This window comes from Phragmites australis, chromosome 9 (assembly GCF_958298935.1).
Source record: "Phragmites australis chromosome 9, lpPhrAust1.1, whole genome shotgun sequence".
NCBI lineage: Eukaryota > Viridiplantae > Streptophyta > Magnoliopsida > Poales > Poaceae > Phragmites > Phragmites australis.
In genome coordinates this window covers 2072039-2095793 of record NC_084929.1, presented here as the reverse complement: position 1 = coordinate 2095793, position 23755 = coordinate 2072039, and the positions used below count along the sequence as shown (strand labels likewise).

The 23755-nt window shown below is 41.9% G+C and overlaps 2 protein-coding genes across 3 annotated transcripts; one reads left to right on the top strand and one right to left on the bottom strand.

Annotated features, from left to right (window-relative positions):
* Positions 1-1329: 1329 nt before the first annotated feature.
* LOC133929721 (leucine--tRNA ligase, cytoplasmic-like) lies at positions 1330-4631 on the bottom strand. The gene has a single exon (XM_062376505.1). It carries the CDS (start codon positions 4629-4631, stop codon positions 1332-1334), a length of 3300 nt encoding a protein of 1099 aa, XP_062232489.1. The 3' UTR covers positions 1330-1331.
* Positions 4632-19523: 14892 nt separating this feature from the next.
* On the top strand, positions 19524-23108 carry LOC133928355 (uncharacterized). 2 transcript variants are annotated; one of them, XM_062374650.1, is made up of 4 exons: positions 19524-19805; positions 21163-21825; positions 22471-22618; positions 22791-23108. In XM_062374650.1, exons 2-4 carry the CDS (start codon positions 21285-21287, stop codon positions 22846-22848), a joined length of 747 nt encoding a protein of 248 aa, XP_062230634.1. In that variant the 5' UTR covers positions 19524-19805; positions 21163-21284; the 3' UTR covers positions 22849-23108. The 2 variants fall into 2 exon arrangements, with proteins under 2 accessions (XP_062230634.1, XP_062230635.1); XM_062374651.1 differs by lacking the exon at positions 19524-19805 and adding an exon at positions 20702-21046.
* The last annotated feature ends 647 nt before the right edge of the window (positions 23109-23755 follow it).

Below are 23755 nucleotides of genomic sequence, written 5' to 3'. Positions count from 1 at the left end.
TTGTTATCCTTAGAGAGATATAAATTTGGATAATCCCTATATTCTTGAGTTATTCACAAATACACACACCATAAGCGTTGTTCACGCGCCTATCGATCGGTACACCCCGAAATCATTGTCAGGAACTAACTCTCGACAGTTCTGACCTCATATTCTTCTTGAACCTATATCTACCACCGACCACATTCGCCCTCAAGACACATCTACACATTAACAAAAACAAACAACTAATTCCAGATTTTTCAAAACTGAGTCACATCAATCTTTACCATACCACTCACATGAGTGTATTGTATATTTCAAAACCACGAATATTATTATACTATCACAAGCATACACAAGCAATATATTAATAGCACATGCATATATATCACTTATGTCATAATGCTAAATCACTTTGCTATATCAATTTCATCACTAAACTATTTTTTTATCAAATATGATCTCACAGCCTCACTGCCTGAATCACAAACGAGCTGTGGCGACGACAGCATCCAGGTTGTTTCTTTCATCGATCCTCCATGTGAGGCGTGGATCTCCCGTTCTTGTTGTCTCCAAAGCTGAGATGAAGACAAACATCCTGAATCCCGGTACAGTACCTGTCAGCTCTTCAAAGTCCTGACCACCCTGATCCAAATCATCTGCATGTTCGACCATGATATATTTTAAATCACATGTCATTCCTCATTTTCCAAAGTACCCAAAGCACAGCTCAACTGACTAAGTTCAGGTTTTCATTACTTTCATCACAAACCCACCACCTAGCAACATTCTCATAGCTACCTCCTGCCTGCTTACCAGTCGCATCAGAAATTTCATTCCAGGCATGTTGTGCTACAACATAATTAAAAAACAGATGCACGATACTTTCTTTTTCACAACAATACAGATATGTATCAACAAGAACATTTTGTCTTTTCAATAGGTTATCTCTAGTCAGGAGCTTGTTATAGTTAGATGGCAATATGTGTTAAAGGGACTTTCCACTGCTGCTTCTGTAGTGCATCTACTGGTGCTTCTACAGGATACACTAATAATCAATAACTATTCATTGTCAGTCTAGTTTCATTCCATCAACACCACCACCTACAGTTTAGTAGTTCATAAAACTAAAAACAGAACTGGCATAGAAAAGAAAAAATTGATGAGGCAATTTTAAATTTTCTGCACACGATTCTGATAAAGAGTCTAAATTGTAAGCCAAGTAAATGGATGATCTTTCTGAGAGGTACAGAAACATACTAACAAGCTTTGGTATGTCATATAAGATAAGTACGGAGCAACCTGAGCGTGAGCTCTCACCTGTCAATAGAAAAACGAAGTGAGTGATTTTATCCTCTGGTTTGGCCTTGAAACTCTGATTTGCTTAAGAATATTGCAATAGGGTTTCCAGGAGAAGGTGGATTCTGCCTGAGCACGGAAATATGTGGGGCAGCTTTATTTGCAGCAGATTCATCAGATGCCAACAAAATCTCTACATGCTCGAGGCCTAACTGCCTTTTGATCTGCCCCGAGTTCTCTTCAAGAACCTCCACTTCACCAAAAGGAAGCTTCAATTCCAAAGCCTGCAGACCAACCTTTTGAAATTCATCTTTCTTGAACTTAATGAAGGGCATGCACAGCTTCTGAATTTGCTTCAAGTTCATCTCCTGCCCAATAGAACAATTCTTCAGCGCTTCAAGAATCTCTTCGTCAGGAGCGAAGGAACATGATTTAGTGTCAAATTTGGCTTTTAGTACTCTCAAACATTGCTCTTTCCAGCCATCATAGTTCTCATTGACATATATTATTCCAACTGACAATCTTCTTTCCTCCGATGTTGCAGGGGTTGCAGCTCCCTTCTTGGCCTTTTTGTGACCGGATTCTTGCTTCTGCAGCAACCTCCTCATCAGAACCATGGAGTCCAGCAGGTACTTGTTTTTGGCCCTTAGAGTAGGATCCAGGGTATCAGCAATTGGCCAGCCAGCTTTCACCACGAACCCTTCCTTCTTCAGTGAATTTTGCCACACATGCTCAGCATAATGTGGACAGATCGGAGTTAAAAGCCTGGTCTGCACATCCATAAAACGCCAGAGTAACTCACGGTTCATACCTCCTGCTCCACATGAAAATCTATACTCATCTCTCGCTGCCTGTAGATCATAGAAACCAGTTTTCAGAGCATCTTTGAACATGAAAGCTCTGTAGCTATTCTCAGTGTCTCTGATGGCATAGTTTATCTCATTAGCAAACGCTCGGTCAGCATGAGTAGTCGGTGGCCCAACTCGCAGGGGTGCTTCAGCTTCAGCTTCAGCAGAAAGAACTTTTTTCATCCATGAGATTTCTTTTGTTAGCCTCATTATAGCAGAATTTGCAGTCTCAAAGGCAAAGTTAGCATCATCCAGACTGTCACCAGCGTCAGCAAGGGCAAACCTAGTGGCATCAGATGAGAATTCTTCTATAGCCTGCCAAAGGGTTCTGAAATTCCCAGTGGACTTGGACATCTTCTCAGAATTAAGCATAAGGTGTCCGTTGCAACGGAAACCACGGGGCCAATAATGTTTGGGAAGAAGTGCCGTGTGGTTGTAGATGCAGAACGCCAAATGGTTCTGCATAAGGTCCTTACCAGATATCCGAAGATCAAATGGGTACCAGTACTCAAATTCTTGCTTCATTTTGGCCAAAACTGCAGGGGGGATGTTGGTTTCTGGTATTGGACCATCACAAAACACATAATCCCAGACTTCATCAGTCATTTGTTCTGCCCCCAAATTAGAGGAATTGGCTCCATAAATGTCACCATGTTGCAGTAGATGTGCAATTGTGTAGTAGGCCATGTACAAAGTTGAATCAGAGAGAGAATCTACAAGGAACTCCTCATCCCATGGAATGCGAGTACCTAGTCCAAAAGAACGGGAACAGGCCCGTGGCATCAGCCAGTCCAATGTGTGCTTGAAACCATTATGGGCTTCGATTGAGAAAGTATTCATTTCTTCCAAGCACTCTATAGCCTCGTGCTTCCATTCAGCCTCACCGTATGTTATGAGCCACTGATCCGTGAGAGCAACGACACATTCATCACCAGACCTGGACATGACCTTTTCCTCAGGCTCATAGTACAAGACAGTTGCACCCGCCTTCAGTAGCATGTCCTTTATAAGTGGTCTAACATCTTGAACCTTTCTCCCCTTAAACTCGCCTACAATCATTGTGCCATTGTGGTAGCCTTTCAGGTATGCTATCTCCTTTGCTTCAGCAAGTTCATCTTTCTGGCTCGGGCTATCAATTTTCAGATCAAGGCAAACCTTCTCAGCTGATTTATTTCCAAATCCTGGAATATTGATTATTGGTATAACCTTAATGGGGATAACCCACTCATCTTTCACTCCATACATCAGCCTCAAACCTGGATGTGTTACCAACTCTTGAAATGCAATGAAATCATCTGGTGAATCACTTGGAACACTAGTCACAACACCGGTGCCTTTATCTGTCAAGATGTTCTGCATTGGAAGCACATATACGATTTCATTCAAGGCAAGAGGAGATTTCAGTGGCAAGCCAACTAGATCCCTGCCACAAAGCTCAACCAAGCAAGTTGGCTTTTCCGGGACTCTTGATAGCATTTGGTAAGCAAGATTGCGTGCAGACCTTGCTGTCAAAATGAAAACATCAGTGTCATTGATCTCGAAAGCCCCATAGTTCCCATCTGGCCGGACCCAACAATTTGTTTGACCATACAACGTTTCAGATCTGAGTGTCACCGCTGCCATACACACATTTCTGCGTTCAAGGGCCTTCAACTTGGGTGGAAATGGAGGGATCACCTCCATTTTGATCAACACATATTCCTGCGGTCCGACTTGTTCACCTGATGCGCGATCGTGATCAGCGCAAGGTTGGCCATCCAATGGAGAGTAGATCATATACTGCTTGCCTTTAACAATCTTGCCCACTTTCTTCAACTTTCTCATCTGCCATCGAACAAAAGAGTCATAGAATGGATTCATGTCAGTGGTTATGAACGAACGCCTCCAATCACAGCCCAGCCCAAAAGCCTTGAGAGCCTCCATAGCTTTCAGAGGAAAGTAGCTCAACCAATGATGCGGATCTTTAAATTTGGCAATCTCTTGATCAGAGAGTCCAAAGCTCCTCATGATCTCCCACTGGAACTTGTGCGATCCAGACTTGGCCACCGCCTTAGATCTCCTACTCTTGTAGTGTTTATTCAGGTCACTCCAGCTACTATTGTTGCCATTTGTTTTTGAATCATCCTTGTCCACTGAAGGAAACACTGGAGGATTTCCATATTGTTCCATCTCCCTGGCAAGCTTATCAGCTGACGCCTTGATGGGCATTCCAGTGCAGTGGAAAGCAAATGGGACGAGGACATTTGAGCCACAGAGCCTGTGGTATGCAGCAGCAAACTCAAGCTTGGAGAGTGTGAAGGCGTGGCCCAGATGCAGCACGCCATTCATGTAAGGGTACGTGAAATTCCCAAAGAACTTTTCACCAGGGCTCGGTGGTTTATCGCCAGAATTAGCCTCGAATACCTTGCTCTCTTCCCAAAGCTTTTGCATCTCGTCTTGGATTTGAACCAAAAGGTCTCTCCGGGCAAAACAATTGCCCCCATCATGTTGATTGGATGACATTCTCCTTTCCTAATTACAGTAAGAAACAAGGGAAGGGAAGGAAGGTGTTAAATCAAAACAGAAAGAAACATTATCCTAGCCCCCAAACAAACCATACTTGCACAAATGCTTTTGGAATTGTCATCTAAAATGTAAAAAAGATTTGCTGGTTGGGTTGCTTGTAGTCTTTTAATCTTGGACGTCGGTTATGGATCGGGTGGCTGAGGCTAATCTAGCTCGGTGCCGGTCGACTCAGACGGCGGCGGCAACATGGGTTGCCGGAGTTGCGCTATCGGCCTCGGTTTTCAACGGCGAGCGCGCGGAACATGATCAGGGAAGCTGGGCAGCGATTCGACGTCAGATATCTACCTACAGGGCTGGCGACGGTGAGATGCTTCAGAGAGGCTCGGAGCTCGGCGCAGGGACGTCTCGGCGTCGATTTTGTGGCAAAAAGGCGCGGAGGAGGCTTGGGATGTTCTGGGGAAGGCGGGGGGGGGTCCTTTTATAGTGTAGGGTGACTTGGAGGGAGGGTTAGGGTTCGGAGGGTGGTTTTTGCGGCAGCGGAGTTCGTCTAGGGTTCGGTTTGCGATCGGCTTGGCTAGAGATAAGGTAGGGAATCAATCGCGGAGATCATCACAATCCCGTTTGATAGCTTCCAGAAGATCTTCCCTGCTTGGCTGAGGCGGATTTGGCTCGACGACGTAGAGGAAACGGCCGGAGTCCGGGTGCGAGGAGGAAAGTGAATCCGACAGTGGCCCGGGGGCGGCAGCGGGAAGGAGAAGACGTAGAGGAAGTTTTTTTGTTGCTTAATTAATCCAGAAACTCCAACAAAAAAAACCAAATAAAGGGCAGAACACTTTTATTAATTCTAGAAGAAGAAAAAATCTAGCACAACAAATAAAGCATGCAGAACCTATAAAAATATATTTAGTCTATGATAATATCTTCAATTTACTTCAAGTCATTTGGACTGCTTTTGTCTTATTGCTTAATTATTAATTTGGTTGTTTAATCTATGTATAATTAATGTAGAAAAACAGAAATGGGCTGTTACAATTTTGATATCCAGTTGTACTAATCTACTAATCTAGACTACAGAATACTGTTGCCTTTTTCCAAAATTGAATAGATTCTGCAAATTGGAAATGTTGCTGTCCTCATCAACAACCAAGTAATCACTTATCTACGAATATGTATTGGGAATAACACGTTACCGCGAACCTAATCGATCCATTCCAATATTTGTTTGACGGAAAGCTGTATTGATCAGTAGTACCGATGTTATAGTCAAATGAATCAACTTTTTTCCCACATAAAATGTTAAGCTAGGTCCAGTTGGAGGAATAATATTTCACCAACCTTCAACCAAAATGGGCCAACAAAAATTGCACCCGGCTCGCTCTACTTACTGGTTTTGCGGCTGTCATCAGGTACGGTGAAAGCCTTCGTTCCCTGACATGCTACTAAGCAGTACCTGCTACTACAAATGTAATACCAAATTTTTGAGAGAGAAAAAAAAGTGAGATTTGACCAAATTTTGACTTTTTATCCGTTGCTCATATGGACAATCGGAGACCGTGGTTGCGTTCATCTCGTCGAGACGAACCCATTTTGCTATTCATATGTCCGTTCCGAGCACTTTATGACCCGTAGCAAGCCCAATAAATTTAAACCGTTCGTTGTTTTTTAAAAAAAATAAAAAAGAAAGAAGATAAGTATCGGCCGATCCATCCAGACTTTCCAGCACCCGTGCTTCGCGTTTCTCTCTCTCTCTCTCGCACGCGTCTCTCTCTTTCGGTCGGCGCCGAGCTTCCACGGTGTGTGTTCTGCGCTGGGCTGCTCGCCGGCCGACCTGCTTGCTCCGGCTGTCGCGCCCCTGCTGTCGCCGTCGCGCTCGCCGCCGTGCACCGGCCGAGTTCCCGCCGCCGCGCCACGCGTTGCCGAGCCGCCGTGCGCCGCGTGCCTGCGCTGCTGCTGCTGCCGGCGCCGCTGCGCGTTGCCAAGCCGCCGTGCGCCACCGTCCGTCGCCGGCCGCCGTGCCTCTGCGCTGTGAGAAGAAGCAAGCACAGGAGAAGCAAGCAAGCAGCCGGCGGGAGAAGGAAGCCAGGAAGGAAGAGAAGGAAAGAAAAAGAAAAGAAAAGAGAAAAAAAAAGGAGGAGAAAAGAAAAAAAAAAGAGGAAAAAGGTGGAAATTTCGGAATTTCGTCGGATTCGTCATCAATCTTTCGAAGGCGAATTCTCGGTAATTTTCTGGACATTTGTGGTTGGACTAAATGAAATTAATCAATTCCTGTCGTATTATTTCATGTGATTAATAGTCTGTTTCGTTTCGATAATCATTATTGATTCGAAGATACGATATCCGAGTCGAAGTATTCTTTTCGTTCATCGAAGAGAAGTCTAATTAGTGAGAATTTTGGTTCGACTCTGAATTGGAAATAATGTATCATTCATGTGATACGGTTTTCTGTTCGATTTTTCGAAATATAGGCGTATACGCGATATTTTCAGGCGTAGAATTGACGCTTCATATTTTATGTGTTTTAAATGTGTTTTAGTTCTAATAGTATGCCTGTACAGGTGGTACTATTTTCGGACGTTCTTGATCGAATTTTCTTCATCGTCGGTAAAGGCAAGTGAATGTATTGTATGACTATGATTTAACCTAATATTGGGTTGCCTACATTCTTTAATTACAGTGCATTCATCTAATCTGAATGACTGATTCTGAGCTGGGTACTATGTTGTTTACGTTTCCAGAAGTTTACTCGATGATTGATTTATGAAGTGCAGTAGGTACGATATGCCATTCTGCAGTTGTTCATTAGTGTTGTATGCAATGTTTTTTTTGAAGTCTCAAGCATATTCCGGAAGTTTTGTTGGTTATGCTTGAAGCACGTCATACATATACATCTCATGCATTGGAAGTTTGTCGTCGTCTTCTGACCGCGACCGTACCGGTACAGTACCGTATGTCACCCGAGGAGGGATACGGTGCACACCCTTACGTTACCCGAGGAGGGGTAAGGGTGTGGAGAGCATATCATGTGCACACCCTTACGTTACCCGAGGAGGGGTAAGGGTGAGGAGAGCATATCATATACATGACCCTTACGTTACCCGTGGAGGGGTAAAGGTGAGGAGAGCATATCATATGCATGGTTATGTCTTCTTGTGAAATTCAATGAATTATTCACATCAAATCTTATTTCCTTTAGTTAGCTTGTATATAGATATATATGCAGCTCTGAAGGCTTATATCAACCGAATATTAAAATGTTTAATGTTATCGTTGGACTTGCTTAGTCATAACTGTTTTTCCTAGTGTTGGCGGTCTGTTTCGTTACTAGTTTTTATTTAGAATTATTAGCACATTCAACTGTGGCTAAATAGCTTTTTGTTAAAGTACCTTTCACTTGCTGAGATTTTCGAATCTCACCCGTGTTTTCTTTACAGGTATGTTTGAATGTTGACGTGCATTTTGGGGATGGATCTCGGTAGCTGCACACACTAACTTATCACGATGTCGATAGCTCAACCGGTGTATACAAGTGGTGTGTCTGATGGTCCGTCATTTGTTTTTGTTTATGTTGTGGTATGACGCTGGTAGCGTCGTGACGGACTCTATATATATGCTGGTTATATCTGTTTCTGCCTGCCTGTGATATTTCTTTTGGTCAGTTATACCTCTCTATAGAGGAAATACTGCCAAAATTTCTTATTTTTTTCAAATAAATAGGCTTGGTTGTAAAGTAGGGTGTTACAACAAATGTTCAATCAATTTCTTTCCCGAGAGAACAGTGAAGCACTGAAAAGTTTCAGAGAAAACTAGAAAGGTGGAACGGCATTGCCGCGCTCCCTGCGTTTATTACGCTCGTGGCACTGTTCCAATAAATTTAGTGTAACCCAAGATGAGCACAAATTTTCATGATCTACAAAGAAAATTAGTAGAGAAAACAAAGACAAAAGGGAAATCTTCACGTTGTATGGAAGATTACCCTAAAGTAGCATTAAGATGGAGCAATGACCATTCCGTTCTTTGGCCAGTTGCCTTGAGATGTTTGTCTAAAATTTCCGTTGTGTTATACGATCTTCATATGTTCCCATTGTTGGTTTTTTTTTCTACATGAACCTATATCATAAGAAGAAATCAGAACTACTTGTGTTAACCTCTTGTGATGGAAAAAACCAAACGAACTAACTGGTCAAGGTGCCTACAAGAGCCATAAGCATAACTTTTCGACATGAGAACAGCAGAGCGCAAAAATGAGATATGGATCAAAACACTAACAATGACTTTACTCCTACATCTCTTATGCTTATCAACTCTACCTACTCATACTTGTATGATTTTAGCATGAACAGAACTGTACTCTTAGCTAATCTATATGCAGAGGATTTCCCTTTTGTTGTGTAATCACCTGTAACCAGGGATGAAGTCCGGCAATTCTATGTGTGGTGGTCGAAGTAGTAGTGCCAATCGAGCACAGAATCGTCGTTGGCCGGGTCGCACGAGAACCAGAGCTTGTCCCCCAAAATCTCCGTGGATAATCTCATATCCTTTTTTTTATCTAACCCAATATGTACTGACTTTCCTCAATATATCTAATGGCCATAATGGCAATCGAAGCCAGCTGCTAGTTACTCCTTGTCGTCAGTCTCGTCTTCTCATTCAAATTCGGAGTTCAAGACGGCTTCAAATACAAATATTGACAATACCAAAGTTGTAAGTCTCATCAAGAGCTTCAATTTGCACCTATGAAAGTTTTCATTTGGATAATGTAGCTAGGAGTTATTGCCCCTGAGATCAATACTGCGTAGATAAGGATGAATTCAAACGGTTTATCTTGAGATGCATTTTTATAAATTAAGATAGTATTTCCAGAAATTCCAATGAGTACCGAAGTTGTAGATATTTTTGAGTAATACAATATAGAGTCTAAAAAGTCCAATTTGGTATTCGGACGGTGGAGATATCATTCTCAAACCATAGTTGTATGTTTCGTCTTCCACCCGTTTGTTTCGTATTCCATCTCCAGCCTTTTCCTCTCCCCATTTCGTGGCCAGCTGCACCTAGGCTATAAATATGAGCTCCACACCCTCCCTTGCCCGTTCCCATTCCTCCCAAATCATAGCCACAGCTGCTGCCCTGCCCGTGCGCCATCGCCATTTCCGTTTGCCGCCGTGTCAACGAGTCATCGCCCATGGAGGAGCAGCCCCGTTGCCCCGCCACCGTCGACGATGTCTCTGCACTACAGTGTGTCATCAAAACCGCCGAGAATCCTCACCGTACCCCTACTCGTCGGACTGCGCTGCCATGCCGCCAGTGTCGCTGGTGTCGTTGTCATCTCCGCGAATCATTCTTCCCCGATCGTCGCAGTAAGGTGAGGACCCCGGACCAGCCCCTTCCCCTCCACTTTTCCCATTTATGGATATCATTTGTGAGCCCTAAATGAACCCCATTATATAAAATAACAACACATAGTTACATAAAATGAAGAGCCAAATCACTGAGATAAAATGACTGTTAAATTAACAACTCGTTTCAAATTTAGTTAAAAGATGTCAATTACATGAAATAACAAAATACCCGTAAAATAAAATTGAACCGGCAGGATGGAAAAAAAACATGTATTTCAACACATCGTGTGCCGAATACACGTGATTTTCGGCACACAGTGTGCTGAAATACGCTTTTCCCTGTATTCGGCACACGGTGTGCCGAATACAGGTGATTTTTGGCACACCGTGTGTCGAATACAGTATATTTTGCGCACGATGTGCTAAAAATAACTTTTTGGTACACCGTGTCCCAAAAAACCATTTTCGACACATTGTGCGCCGAATACAGATGCTAAAATCGTAAATACAGAGAAAAAAAATCCAATTCATTAAATACGCTCACGTATATTATACAAATTCATATTTTTGCCGAGCGTCGTGGTATTTGTAGAAGCAGGGTACTGCAAAGGTGGAGCCACATTCAGCCATTCAGAAAAGGAACGAAATAGAAGGAAAATAGTTAGAATAGTCTCATGGCTTGAGGCATTCAGAGCTGCTGGTGCGCGTTCATGTAAAATTCATTGAAATCCCTACAAAATCCTTGCGCTCTCAACAGAAGCAGGGCTCCTCCTGCTATATATGATTTAATTCAACTTTAATTTGGCCGTGTTTCATATTTGTACTGCTCCCTCTTTATTCTCATTTTTCTCGCTAAGAAGGTTTGATTAAGGCTGTGCTGTGTTCCATGATCATCGAGGTTTAACTATGATGACCATTATGTTTTCCCCTATCCTTGTAATACAAGTACGATCCAGTCTCCTTATCCTTTTCGGATCGGAGTCTCCCGACATCATAATGTCGATAATGTCGTCACTAACGTATAAATTCGACGGGATATATAGCGGCGTCTAGGGGCTCCCCACGCGGAGAATCTGGATTGGGCAGTTGGGGGGAAGAGATAAGGTGGCGTGCGGAAAGAGCGGCGGCGCGGCTCGGGTGTGGCATAGCCGAGGTGCGCGTTCGATGGCCCAGGGAGAGAGAGAGAAGCGGGGAGAGGAGAGAGGAGAAGTGGGGAGGAGAGGGGCGCGGCTCGGGCGCGAACAAGATGAGAGGGCGCCCGAGGAAAGCGGCGGTGTGGAGAGAACGAGGCGGAGAAGGAGAAGGGGGCTGCGCCCTAGGGCAGGCGGCGGGGTGGAGAATAAAAGGAGGCCGGGGCGCTGGGCTGGGCCGGTCTGGTGGAGATGGGAGGAGATGGAAAAGGCCAGGCCGGCCCAAGGTTGGGCGGGCCTCTTTTTTCTTTCTTTCTTTATATGTGTATGTCTGCGTATACGGGGATTGCAACCGTACATGGCAAAATACCATCATACATTCAGCTCGGCTCAACTGGTAGCAACAAGAAGGTAAAACTGTAAACGATGGCCAGAATCAAGTCGTTTCCGTCGACCACGAGCTATAACAAATCCCCTGTACTGGTGCGAGTGACGGCGCCACAGCGTTGCCCCGAGCGCCCCGGCGTGGACCTCGTCGCTGTCCTCGACGTCAGCGGAAGCATGTCGTACGGAAACAGGATGGAGAGCATGAAGCAGGCCACGGTGTTCGTCATCGACAACCTCGGCCCGGACGACCGGCTGTCCATCGTGCCGTTCAGCGACTTCCCGCAGCGCCGCGCGGAGCTCGGCGTCGTGTCCGATTCCGACGTGAATCGGGCGAAAGCGAGAACAGAGGTCCTCGCTCTGACGGCGGGAGGAGAGGATGATATGGGCGAGAGAAAGAGGCAGCTGAGGTAGTACGACGAACAACATATTTCCTTCAAAATTTAAATATTCAAATTTTGTAGCATTATTCGTTCCTATATATCTTAATTGAAACGGCAAAACTCCTGCCTGATTCCACCAAAAAAAAATTGTAGCATTATCTAAGAAAATTGTAGCATGCATTCTAATGCACTATGAACAAGTTGGAGTTAGGATATAAGGGGTTTGTTCATTTACGCCTAGGTGAACATTTGCTAACTACTTCCATGTATGCGTGTGCCACAATGTAGATCCTGCGGGAGCGTAAACCAGAGGAAAGAATCAACCGTGTACGCCGCATCATCTTCCTCTCCGATGGTGAAAACAATCAGATCTTCCATCAGGACATCAGCGACGAATTCCCAGCGGAAACCTTTGGTTTGGGTGCCGACCATGACCCCAAGGGCTTGCGCTACATCGCCGACAACACCTGTGTGCTTCCATGTGTCGCGGCGTTTCTTCTCCTGGCCTTGCTTCTCATGCGGAGCGGCCCCGGCGACACGTCAGGCGACGACAAGGCCACCATTACCCTGGATATCTCACAGCATCCGGGTTGGCCTGAGATGGAGAGAGCCCTCGAGGTGACCATGCTCAAGAAGATGGAGGACGTCGGGATCACCTCCATCTTGCACGGTGCTTCGGTCGTGGACATGAGCAGGCACCTCTACCTGGTATCAAGGCTTAACCAACCGATTGATTTGCATGTCTACCTGGTGCCACGTACGGTGATTGGTTTGCATGCCTCCCCTAGTCAATAAAATCTGTAACTCCATCGTTTGTTTCAGGCACTTGTGCACGCTAGCACTCTCGGGAGTCTCTGCAGGTCTGTCGTCACTGCAGCCGAAAGTGTCTCTCTGCTGGACCTGGAACAGAAGAAGGCCGAGAGGCTTGAGGCAGAGAAGAAGGATCTACTTGGCAAGAATGAGGCCCTTGCCAAAGAAAAGGAGGAGGCGGTCGCAAACTGCGCCGCCGGCGAAGAGAAGGACGAGGCGCTGGAGAGGGCCAACACACGAATCAGCGAGCTGGAGCGGCAGGTGCAGGACAAGAAGGCCTTCGCGGACAGCCTGCTCTCGGAGGTCGCCAACGCCGACGCGCATCTCAAGACCTGCGGCCAGAGGGTCGACATGCTGGAGGCCAAGGTCAGGGAGTTGGAGGGCGCGGTTGTTGCCCAGTGATCCATCCATCCATCCAAGTATATATCCAACACAAGACGTCTAGTACGGCGAAATGAATAATATGCACTAGCGTATTAACCCGTGCGATTGCACAGATTAGAAATTTAGCTTACAGCTGAATTGTAGATATTTATGTTAATAATGAATGTATGCTAAGATACATCAACTATTTATATTTAAATATTAGAATGTAAAATATAAATGTAATTTTTTCATAATATTGGAACCATGTTTATTATTTGTGAATAGATCTAATTTATAATTTTCATTTTATGTGTTATGCAAATTGATTTTTATTTGTTTCTTGATTTTTTGAAATTATTATTATTTTTAATGTCGTCACCGTATCTCATATTATTTTTTAAAATACATTATAAATTCTTTGATATTATTTTTGTGTGATAATCCGTAATATGTTTACGTTATGTTGTTTTAATTTTGTAATGTTTGATTATAATTGATTTGAAAAAGTATGTTGATTGCTAACGTAACTAAGTTGTAGTTTGCTAACGTAACATTTTTGGACAAATAATATCTAAAAAAAAGGAAGGAAAGGCAAGACAAAAAGTAGTTTTGGGGCTGGACTCTATGATTTGTTTTTTAATCTTCTATGTTAGTTTCGTCTGGTTGTTGATCTATGGTTACAGTTAATCAATCAATTAATTCGACAGTCAAATGTTTTTATTTTTTTGGAGTTTTTAGGATTTTTTTAGAATTAACGTGAAGACACCAAAAGAAACCTCTAAATAGTAAATATAAGATTGCTTTTATTTGATCCCGCTGCAAGGATAGTCGAGCTTTGAGATTTCCATCTCCCCTGTTAATTTGGTCAATCAAACCTGTACTGCTACTTATTATTTCAGTGTGATTGAGTCATTTCTTCCTTCCTACTTATATTAGTTATACTTAGCAAGAGGGTCGTGGTATTTGTAGAAGCAGGGTACTGTCAGGGGTGGAGCCACGTTCAGCCATTCAAAAAGGAACGAAATAAAAGAAAAATAGTTAGAATAGTCTCATGGCTTGAGGCATTCAGAGTTGCTGAGCGCGTTCATGTAAAATTCGTTGAAATCCCTACAAAATCCTTGCGCCCTCAACAGAAGCAGGGCTCCTCCTGCTATATATGATTTAATTCAACTTTAATTTGGCCGTGTTTCATATTTGTACTGCTCCCTCTTTATTCTCATTTCTCTCGCTAAGAAGGTTTGATTAAGGCTATGCTGTGTTCCATGATCATCGAGGTTTAACTATGATGATTATTATGATTTTTTCCTGTCCTTCTAATACAAGTTCGATTCAGCCTCCTTATCCCTTTCGGATAAAGAGGACCTCAGTCCATCTGTTCGTTGGTGCTTTTCTTGACGGCCTGCTCGTGCTTGCCACGTTGAGGACCGGACAGGACAGGTGGAGCCTTTCATTAAGCTTTGATGACTCTGTACAATATTTTTTTCTTATTGTATAGATCATTTATTTGAAATTTTTGGAGAGCTAAACTATAGTATTATCTACACTACCAATTTTTTTAAAAAAAATTATGACTATTTTGATAGTATTTTGAATTTTCAAAACAATAGAACGCAATATTTTAATTTAAACACATCACCTATTGAAAGAGTGATAGGTGCTGCAGCTTTTCAGCGTAGTTTTTCAAAATTTTTTTGAAAATGACACTCATTTTTGCAATTTTTTATTTTCAAAATATAAATATAAATATCTTTCCCGCTGCGCTAGAAGGAAATCCTTCTTGCTCGCTGGGCTGCAGTGCCTTTCTGAGTTTTTTTTTATATTTTTTCTATTAAAAATTTAAATAAATAAATTTCTTCGTGGAAAAAATTGTAAAAAATTTTGTAATAATTTTAGAAATTATCACATCGTACGAGAAGAATATTAGTGAATTTTACCAGATTTTTAAAAATTTATTTGAGGTACTAACATTTGCTACAAGTTATAAAAGTAGTTTTTTTTTTTAGAATTTTAGTTTAAATTCTACACAAGTTTTTTGAGTGAATTCAATTAAAATGGTTTGCACATGGATTATGTAATATGTAAAAAAAAATTAGGATTTTTGGAGTAACAAAGCATCACTGTTTAGAACAGAGGAAAGAGGGAAATTGAAATTCAGAATACTGTTCATGAAAGTACTGTTCGTGTACTGTAACTTACCTTTTAGAGGACCGTAAGCCTATCCATCCCATGATAGAGCAGTAAAAGTCTGTAGGACTGCTTATCATCCTTTTAGAATGTGGTAAGGGTCTAACCGTCCGTATGAGAGTGGTAAACGTCTAGTTTTATAATTTTTTCACGAAAAATCTATTTATTTAAATTTGTAATGAAAAAATATAAAAATAAAAAAGCTCCTGCCTTTCTCCCCGCATAGGCTGTGAAAAGATGCCCGAACTGGACCGATTGGGCTCAGCTATGACATGGGTTAGGACCAAGTCCACGGCCAGTTTACGGGCCTGTTTGGATTGAGCCCCGCTCACCCAGTCAAATTGTTGACTTGCTAAAAAAAATTGGCGGAGGATTTAATGGTCAGCGCAAGGGCGTCGGCATCCATCCAAACACGCGTTGCCGCACACAGTCAGCACCTAAAAATTAGCAGGGCAAAGCGAGATGTCGATCCAAATAATCCCTAAAATCATAAAAGGTTGCATTCAATGCTCTCACCCTTCAAAATAGTATTGAAATAGTCATGAAAAAGTCTGAAAAAAATTGAAAAGGTAGATGGAGTTATAATCTAGGTTAAATTTTTTTAGCTCAAACAATTACTTGTACAGTGATAAAAAAACAAATTTTAAATCCTAATTTTTTTAATTCAAAACACTATCTAAGACATTTATCAAAATTGGTGGTGTAGAGGATGGACGGGAAGTTAAAAAATTCTTTCAAAATTCAAAACACTAACTAAATAGTTATGAAGAATTCTAAAAAAATTATTGTGCAAAGGATGTTGTAATCTAGCTCTCTAAAATATTATATATAGTGTTTCTCATCATATAAGTAATTATTTAAGCTAAAAATTTGTATCGGGCTATATTATGGCATCCTTTACGACATAATTTTAATCCACAATTTTTCATGATAGTTTTGATAGTATTTTGAAGGTTGAGATTATTGGAATGCGACATTTTATGATTTTAAATCTCTCGTATGTTGGATGTGCGGGAGGGGCAATTTTTGATTTTTTAAATCGGTCATATAGTTTTATAATTTATAAAATTTATTTTTAAAAAAAAATCGAACTTGGATGCCGACGCAGGCTGCGGGGCCTGGACTGGAAGGCAACAACACGTGTGGTGAGGCCCACCCTTCCCGTGAATCATCGTCAATCCATTCATCCCTTCCAACGCGACGCTTTTTGTCGCTGTCAATTATGTTTAACGGATTCCTTTCATGATTATAATTCTTTCGTAAAGATATTTTTATTTTCTTTAACGTTTTAATATTTTTTTATGTTTTTTTTCCGAAGGAATTTTTAAGAATATTTTCTTTAGGACGTGATTCTCTTTTTTTTTTATGAATTATTAAAAAAAATTATTGGAGATGAGGAAAAATAAAGAAAATAGAAACAGAAAAAAATTAGAAAAAAGGAAATAAAGAAAAAATGATTGGGATAGTAGCTTGAGACATTCAGAGCTACTGCACGTTCATGTAAAATTCGTTGAAATCCCTACAAAATCCTTGCGCTCTCAACAGAAGCAAGGCTCCTCCTGCTATATATGATTTAATTCAACTTTAATTTGGCCGTGTTTCATATCCCTCTTTATTCTCATTTCTCTCGCTAAGAAGGTTTGATTAAGGCTGTGTTGTGTTCCATGATCATCGAGGTTTAACTATTTTATTATGTTTTTTCCTGTCCTTGTAATACAAGTACGATTCAGTCTCCCTATCGTTTTCGTCGGTGCTTTTCTTGACGGACCGCTCGTGCTTGCCACGTCGAGGACACGACACGACAGGTGGAGCCTTTCATTGAGCTGCCAACCTTTTCTCTTCTTTTTATCCTTTCCCATTCGCAACTTTGAGCAATAGGATATCCCATTGACTGTTTGAAATCTAAAAATATATTTCGTTAAACGTCTGTGGGCTTAAACTTAATTTAGTCATCACCAATATTAATTTAGTCATTGCTAATATAAAAAGAGGTGCTGTTTGTCTATATAGGGATTAAATCCTATATTTACTTATTTTATATCTTATTAAGATGGATTTTTTCAATAGTGTATATCTATACTCTTCGATACTCCTTCAAACTTTAAACTCAGAATTTCCAATTTTTAATAGGCACTACGTGTGTGCATATATATAGTGATATAAATATGTACGTACGATTATGATTTATACTGATGTTTAAAAATAATATAGAATTGATTGACGTCGGCCGGCGAACAGCGGCGTGGAGACGAGTACGTCCAAGCTAGGTTTATTTGCTGCTGCTCCGTGGGCTTCGCTTACTACCGCGTTGTCGGTTTGTGATTTGGCCGGCCGGGAGAAGAAGAAACGAGCAGCATGGCTGCAATCCTTTTGTGCTACGTGATTAAGCGCAAAAGGATTATGCGATTGAGAAAATCCAGCACGACTATTATGCGATTGAACAAATCCAGCTAGCATCTGTTCACTGAAATCCTCCCTGAACTATCTGATTTTTTTAGACTCGGATATATTACGACATTAAGAGTAGGATACAAAGTCGAGGAGGAAAAAAATCCCTGATTACACCAGTGTAGCACCCTAGAGACTATCTGATTTATCAATTCTTTGGATATTAAGGAGATTGTTGGATACAATTAGCGAGGTACAAGATCGACAAGATGCTGTCACAGTATGATTTATATAGAGACACCAATATTTGTGGTGTGTCACATTCTATACACATCTTTTACATGCCTCACTTTAGTTACAGCGACAGTCTAGTGGCTTGTCACACTTTTCCATAACCATATTTTGTTATGCCATAGCTATGTTTGGCAAAATGTGGTTCTAATAAGAGGTGGTTAAATGGACGGTTTGATCTGGTACGACATGAGCCTATTTAGGCATGGCTAGTTTAGGTATGGTTCAATTAAGTTCTTAAGCTAAACAGATCATGTTGTGTCGGTTATGTGTTGTGATTCCAGTATAGACATGACCCGCTTAAAATCGAGCTATGTTGTGCCGGCCCATGGTACGGTAGACTCGATGGATTTTTTGGCCTGTTAGTCTATCAGCCTGTGAAAAATTAGAAAAACTCGTTTTTATCAGGAATCGAACACACAATCTTTTGTTTAGAGTCGAACATACTACTATTGCATCACATATCCTATATGATATTAGATCTAAACAAATTTTATAAAATATTACAAAAATAGAAAAACTTAAACGAGTCATGCCATGACTTCGGCCCAGGCCGTCGTGTCGTGCCATGCCTGAGCCGGGCCGAAATAGTCGTGCTTCGTGCCCGCCTATTTGTTCGGCCCACTTGATCACCTTTAGTTCTAATCAAAGAAAAAAACAAGCTCACTATCACCAACTTAGCTAAGTGCCCTTACGTTACAACGAAAATATAAATATTAGACGTGATAACGTCAATCATAAATTTTGAGATATAGATGCGTCATGGGAACACTGCTGAATGAATTTGTTAGGAACGGGATCGTAATTAAATTTCAAATGAGATCTAAAAAAGAGGAGATTATCCGCTATTTCTCTCTTAATTTCTTAATTTATTTTTATTAATAAAACATATCTCATATCCGTAGCCGGTAACAAGACAAGGAGACTAAACGAGGAGAGTGGATAAAAAAAGAGATAAATTATTTAAATTTTAAAGATTTTTATTAGATAAAAGGCGAATAAAGAAAGAGATAACATGAAATCAACTCGTGTTTTATACGATAGAGATATAAAAGGAAATCTTTTCGCTAACCACCTCCTCTCTCCTCGGCCGAACTAAATTTAGACTATATTTATTTAGGCTTCTGCTGGTTTCTACATGTCAAAAGTTAGAAACCTAATCAAACGGCTGGCTGTTGAGTTGACTTTTAAAAAGTTAAAAAGCTGATTTCTAAGAAAATGAACTAAAAATTAAGAAGCAAACCGAGAGAATTTTTTTTAGTTTTTTATATAAAAACTAAAAATTTATTATAAAAACAAATAAAAAATCATTGACTAGAAATAAAAAACAGAAGACAACTTTTCAACCAAAAACCAAAAATATTAACCCAACCAAACTTACCTTTAGGCTCGCTCAAGGAGGAAAAAAAATCTAAAGAAACGAAAGGAGCCATGTCCGGCCCTAACACCATTGACGATCCGAGCCGTCCGTTTTGCGATCCGACGGCTGTTGTCTCCTCTCCGCCAAAACGGATGAAAAAAAAAGGAACTCGCAGCGATCAACTCTGAAATGGAGGGCTAAAAAAAAAAATCTGAAATAGAGGAATTAAATAGAGCGTGACCCTCGAGGCAAATCTGGAATTCTGGATGCTCCCAACCCAACCCCGGGACGGAACGGACCCACCCCCACTGCCTCTCTCCCCTCCTCGATCCCTCAGCCCCCTTTCCATCCGGGAATTCCTTCCATCCGAGCCTTCTGTTCCTCACGCGTGGGTTCGCGAGTTGGCCTCCCTGCGCCGCCCGCCCCTTCCTGCCCGGATTGGTGTTCTTGTCTGCGCTGGGGAGTTCTTGATTCACTGGGGAATCGCCATGGGAGGCGTAGAGCATGCTGATTGCTGGCTGGCCGCTGGCGTTCAATAGGTGGGTTCACTGTTATTGTAAATAGTTTTTTTTGTATTTATTTGGTGCTTGGTTGATGGGGGAAAAGCTGTGATTTTTCGCCGAATTCAATGGATTTGGGGCCATGATTTGTATGGAAGTATGCAACTTTTTCTACGAGGGGAATGATGTTTTGCATCGTTTAAGCCTAAAGCTGCAATTTTTTATGGGATCGTGGTGTTCCAGGGAGCCTGTTTATTCAGGATCAGAAAGAGAGGGTTTTGCTGCGATTCCCCACCTTTGGAACAGCTTTGCCCAAATTTGTGTGGAACCGGTTCCGCTATGTGCATTGTGCGGTTTTTGCTGTCTCTTTCCTCGACTGTACCGTACCTTAGCTTGCTCTCGTGTGTGTCTTCTTCCTCTCGTCATTTCTGCTCGGGCGGCAATTGTCCAGCAAGTTGAAATTTTCCGCCAATTTTGTTTGGCCACCTAACTCTTCAGGTGCCAAATGAAAGTTTTTGTCTGTTCCCCCGTATGCTCTTTGACTGCTGTCCAGTTTAGGTGTAACGAAAAGGCGATTAGTTAGTTTTCTGATTGGGGATGAGTTACTTCCTGATCTGCATATCTGTGGTGCAACGTTTTGGTCCCTACCCCTATTTTAGGTGAATGATTCGTTGATGCCCTCCTCTTTTCTCATAGGAAGTAGCATGACTTGAAATGGTGATGGTTCTGACATCCATTTTTAGAGTAGTTTGGATAAGAAATAGCATTCCCTTTCTGCCACAGGCAAAATAAGGTTACCGTAGCTATAAATGGAGTGCTTGTTGCAATCAGGAGTAGTTAGTTTCAATGCACCTGCTTGGCCTAACTGAACCCAAAAAAAAAAAAAAAAACTTAAAAGAAAAAAAGCAAGCAGAAAGCAAGGGGAGATAATGGTGCGTTGCCATGCGTAAGCAATGCGATGCTTTGTTTGCTTGCAAAGGCTCGTGTGAAAGGGTGGTAACCGATGGAGGGAGAACGATGATGGCGGCCTGCTTGTAGCGTTCAAGGAGGATAAAAGTTGCGAGCTTTGCGTGTTTCTCTCCTGTGTTTCTGCTTAATTTAGGCAGGCTGTTTTCCTCCTTTGTACGAACTGTTCCTAGGAAGTAATGAAGTTACCTCCTTTATTTGCCGCCTTCATTCTGTGAGTCCTAACATGCGTTCTTTCGTGCTACTGGTGCCGTATTTTCGTGTTGCGGTTAGGCTTTGATGGAATCTTCAAGTGCTTTGGTTTCGTAATTCAGGTGGAGAAAAGTTTGAATTTTGTTTTTCCTTGTTTGATGAATTCTTTGGTTACAACTGTGCCCGATTTGGACTTTTTACTGACTAACCTATCTTGTTGCCTAACTTATCCGTGCAGGTGGCCAGTATTTCAGAAGCATAGGGAGTGGGAAATCTGGATCTTGATCTCTTGAAACCGAGAGGGCCACAGTTTTGTCTGTTGATGTTTTAGAGTCAAGTACTCTAATTTTTGCAGTTCTGATGGAGACGAAGGGTGTGAGTGACCAGGATGCTTTGATTGACCTGGAGAGTGGAAATTGCGTTGTGGTAAGTGATCATAACAATGGAGTGGATGCTAGTTTTACAGTTGGGCAAGCAAGAACAGTGCCTAATGGTGCGTGGAATGGTTGTGTGGTTGCCAACGTATGTCTGAAGGATGACAAGAATCAGAACATGGATTGCTCCCCTCCTACTTCAGATGTTGTTGCTAAAAACGGTGACGACAGGAAGTCTGAAGGGGAGGACAAGCTGGGCCTTTTGGATAATTCCGGAGGCGATAAGGCAAAGAAGAAGCGGTCCAAAAAGCCACCGCGACCACCAAGGCCGCCAACACTTACACCATTGGATGTTTCCGACCAGAAGCTCCTCAATGAGCTGAATGAGCTTGCAGTATTGAAACGGGCCAGGATTGAGCGAATGAAGGCTTTGAAGAAGATGAAGAATGGCAAACAAGGGTCCTCAAGTAGCAATTTATGCCCGCTGATAATTACCATTATCTTCTGCATCGTCATACTCTGGCAAGGTATACTAGATTAGTTCACTTGTAGGCATACTGATATGTGCCATGTTTGTATGGAAAAACAAATTCTTTTATCTCATGAATAAATTTTTGATTGACCCCGAGACTCACATTGTCAAATAGAAGGGTTTTTTGTTGTTGTTGTTACTATATTGATAGCTGCCGACGCAAAATCATCGCATTCGCTTCACAGTAAATATCTTGTCAAATCTTTGGAAGTAAACTTAGTTACATAGTTGTCAGTGAATATAGTGTTTTACCGCACTGGTTCCATATGAGTCTGCAAGATAAAGTTGCATCACTTATGTCCTGACCTTTTAGGATTACTGGACCATGTAAAACAATGTTCTCAGCAGATGACATTTTGCCTGCAGTTATGATTAACAAGACTTAGTTATGTGGTTTAATTTGGTTTGTATGTTCGAATTCTTGCTTCTATTACTTTTCATAATTTGTTGTCCAGTATGGAACTAATTTAAGATCTGATCAACCATAACACTAAACAATGGAAGGTGGAATGCTGATGATGTTGGTTCATTGGTTTTCAGTTGCCACAAGATATTACTTGTGCAACACTGTCATCTTTTCCTCCTCCCTAAAAGTGAGCTTGTCAATGTTTCCTCATAGTACCTCATTTGAACTTCACAGGTTTTTTCTCGAGACAAGGGTCGGCCGTAAGCTTCCACGGATCACCCGAATCATCAATCAGAGCACATAGCAGTCTGATCTCCATTAGGTTCTACAAGAAGAACCATTCCAATGTTCGACCACCCAGGTTGACCACTGCAGCTCCCAAGTAGGTGTCGGGAACATGTTTTGTTAAACAACATGACATTCATTATTTATATCTGGAGCTGCTTGTTGTGACCTATTTTGTTGCGCATCAAACCATCCTTTCACCATGTTTGAAAAGGTATGCATACTATGTTTGCTCTGTTGTTGATGCCTATATTCTTCAACCTGTGCAGTAATGCGGAAACTGTTTCGAGGCCGGCGATTCATAACGAAGTGAGAAGGGTGGCTTGATGAACATGGTGGACACATGCACCCCCACTTGCCATTTTGAAGCTTCATCTTGACCCAGGTTATGTAAATTACGACACCGTTAGTGCACTCCTCGAGGCGCCTTGCTGTAAATTAGTGTGTGCTCCTGGGTCGTACGCTAATCAGTGGACCTGTTGGCTGCTGTGCCTCTGGTCACGGCACTTAGTGAAGAGAGCAAGCAAGCTGTGTCTTGATTACAATAATAAATGTTTGCGCGTAATAATCAAAGCTGATCTAATTCACCGTGTGCTGTGCAAGTGCAATGCCACATCTGTTACTGAGATGCATGATGCTCGGTAGAGTATATTCTTGGTTGTGGCTGGCTGTTCATGTTCAGAGATTAGCTATTTAGCTGAGAAATGCTCAGTTCAGACTGTCCAGTTAGATCCGCGGGAGAGATCTGTAGCTGAAGATTCTCAGTTCAGACTGTTAAGTTAAATCTGCAGGAGAGATCTACACCCATACGGCTTGTAGATCTGCACACAGTATGCAGCATCCAGCATGGATGTTGCAGATGTTTTGTTCCAAAGATCAAAGATGGTTAGACAATGTGGTCAGATATGATTCAGATCAGATCCATTTGTTTGCAGACTCATGTGACTATGTTTCGAGTGTTCTGATGGTAAAACCCACATGGCATTGCTTCCTATGCAGGCAGCACTTGCGAGTTGACTTGAACAGATTTGAGTACAACTGTGCATGTACTAGATCTCCGCTGTTTGACTTGCACTAAACTACCTAATTGTACTTAACAAAAGATTACATGGACTTTTGGTCTATTAAACATAAGTATAGTACTCGGTGGCATCTTGAGGCTTCCTCTATAACTTTGAGCGTCGTCAAATACGTCGCTGACATTTTCCGAATAAAAAGAATACGTCGCTGGAAA

Bases quoted from the DNA above. Each gene is read 5' to 3' on its own strand.
- LOC133929721 (XM_062376505.1), bottom strand. From the start codon at position 4,631: ATGTCATCCAATCAACATGATGGGGGCAATTGTTTTGCCCGGAGAGAC.
- LOC133928355 (XM_062374650.1), top strand. From the start codon at position 21,285: ATGGAGACGAAGGGTGTGAGTGACCAGGATGCTTTGATTGACCTGGAG. The intron at 21,826-22,470 runs GTATACTAGATT...TGAACTTCACAG, and splicing joins CATCGTCATACTCTGGCAAG to GTTTTTTCTCGAGACAAGGG. The intron at 22,619-22,790 runs GTAGGTGTCGGG...CAACCTGTGCAG, and splicing joins TTGACCACTGCAGCTCCCAA to TAATGCGGAAACTGTTTCGA.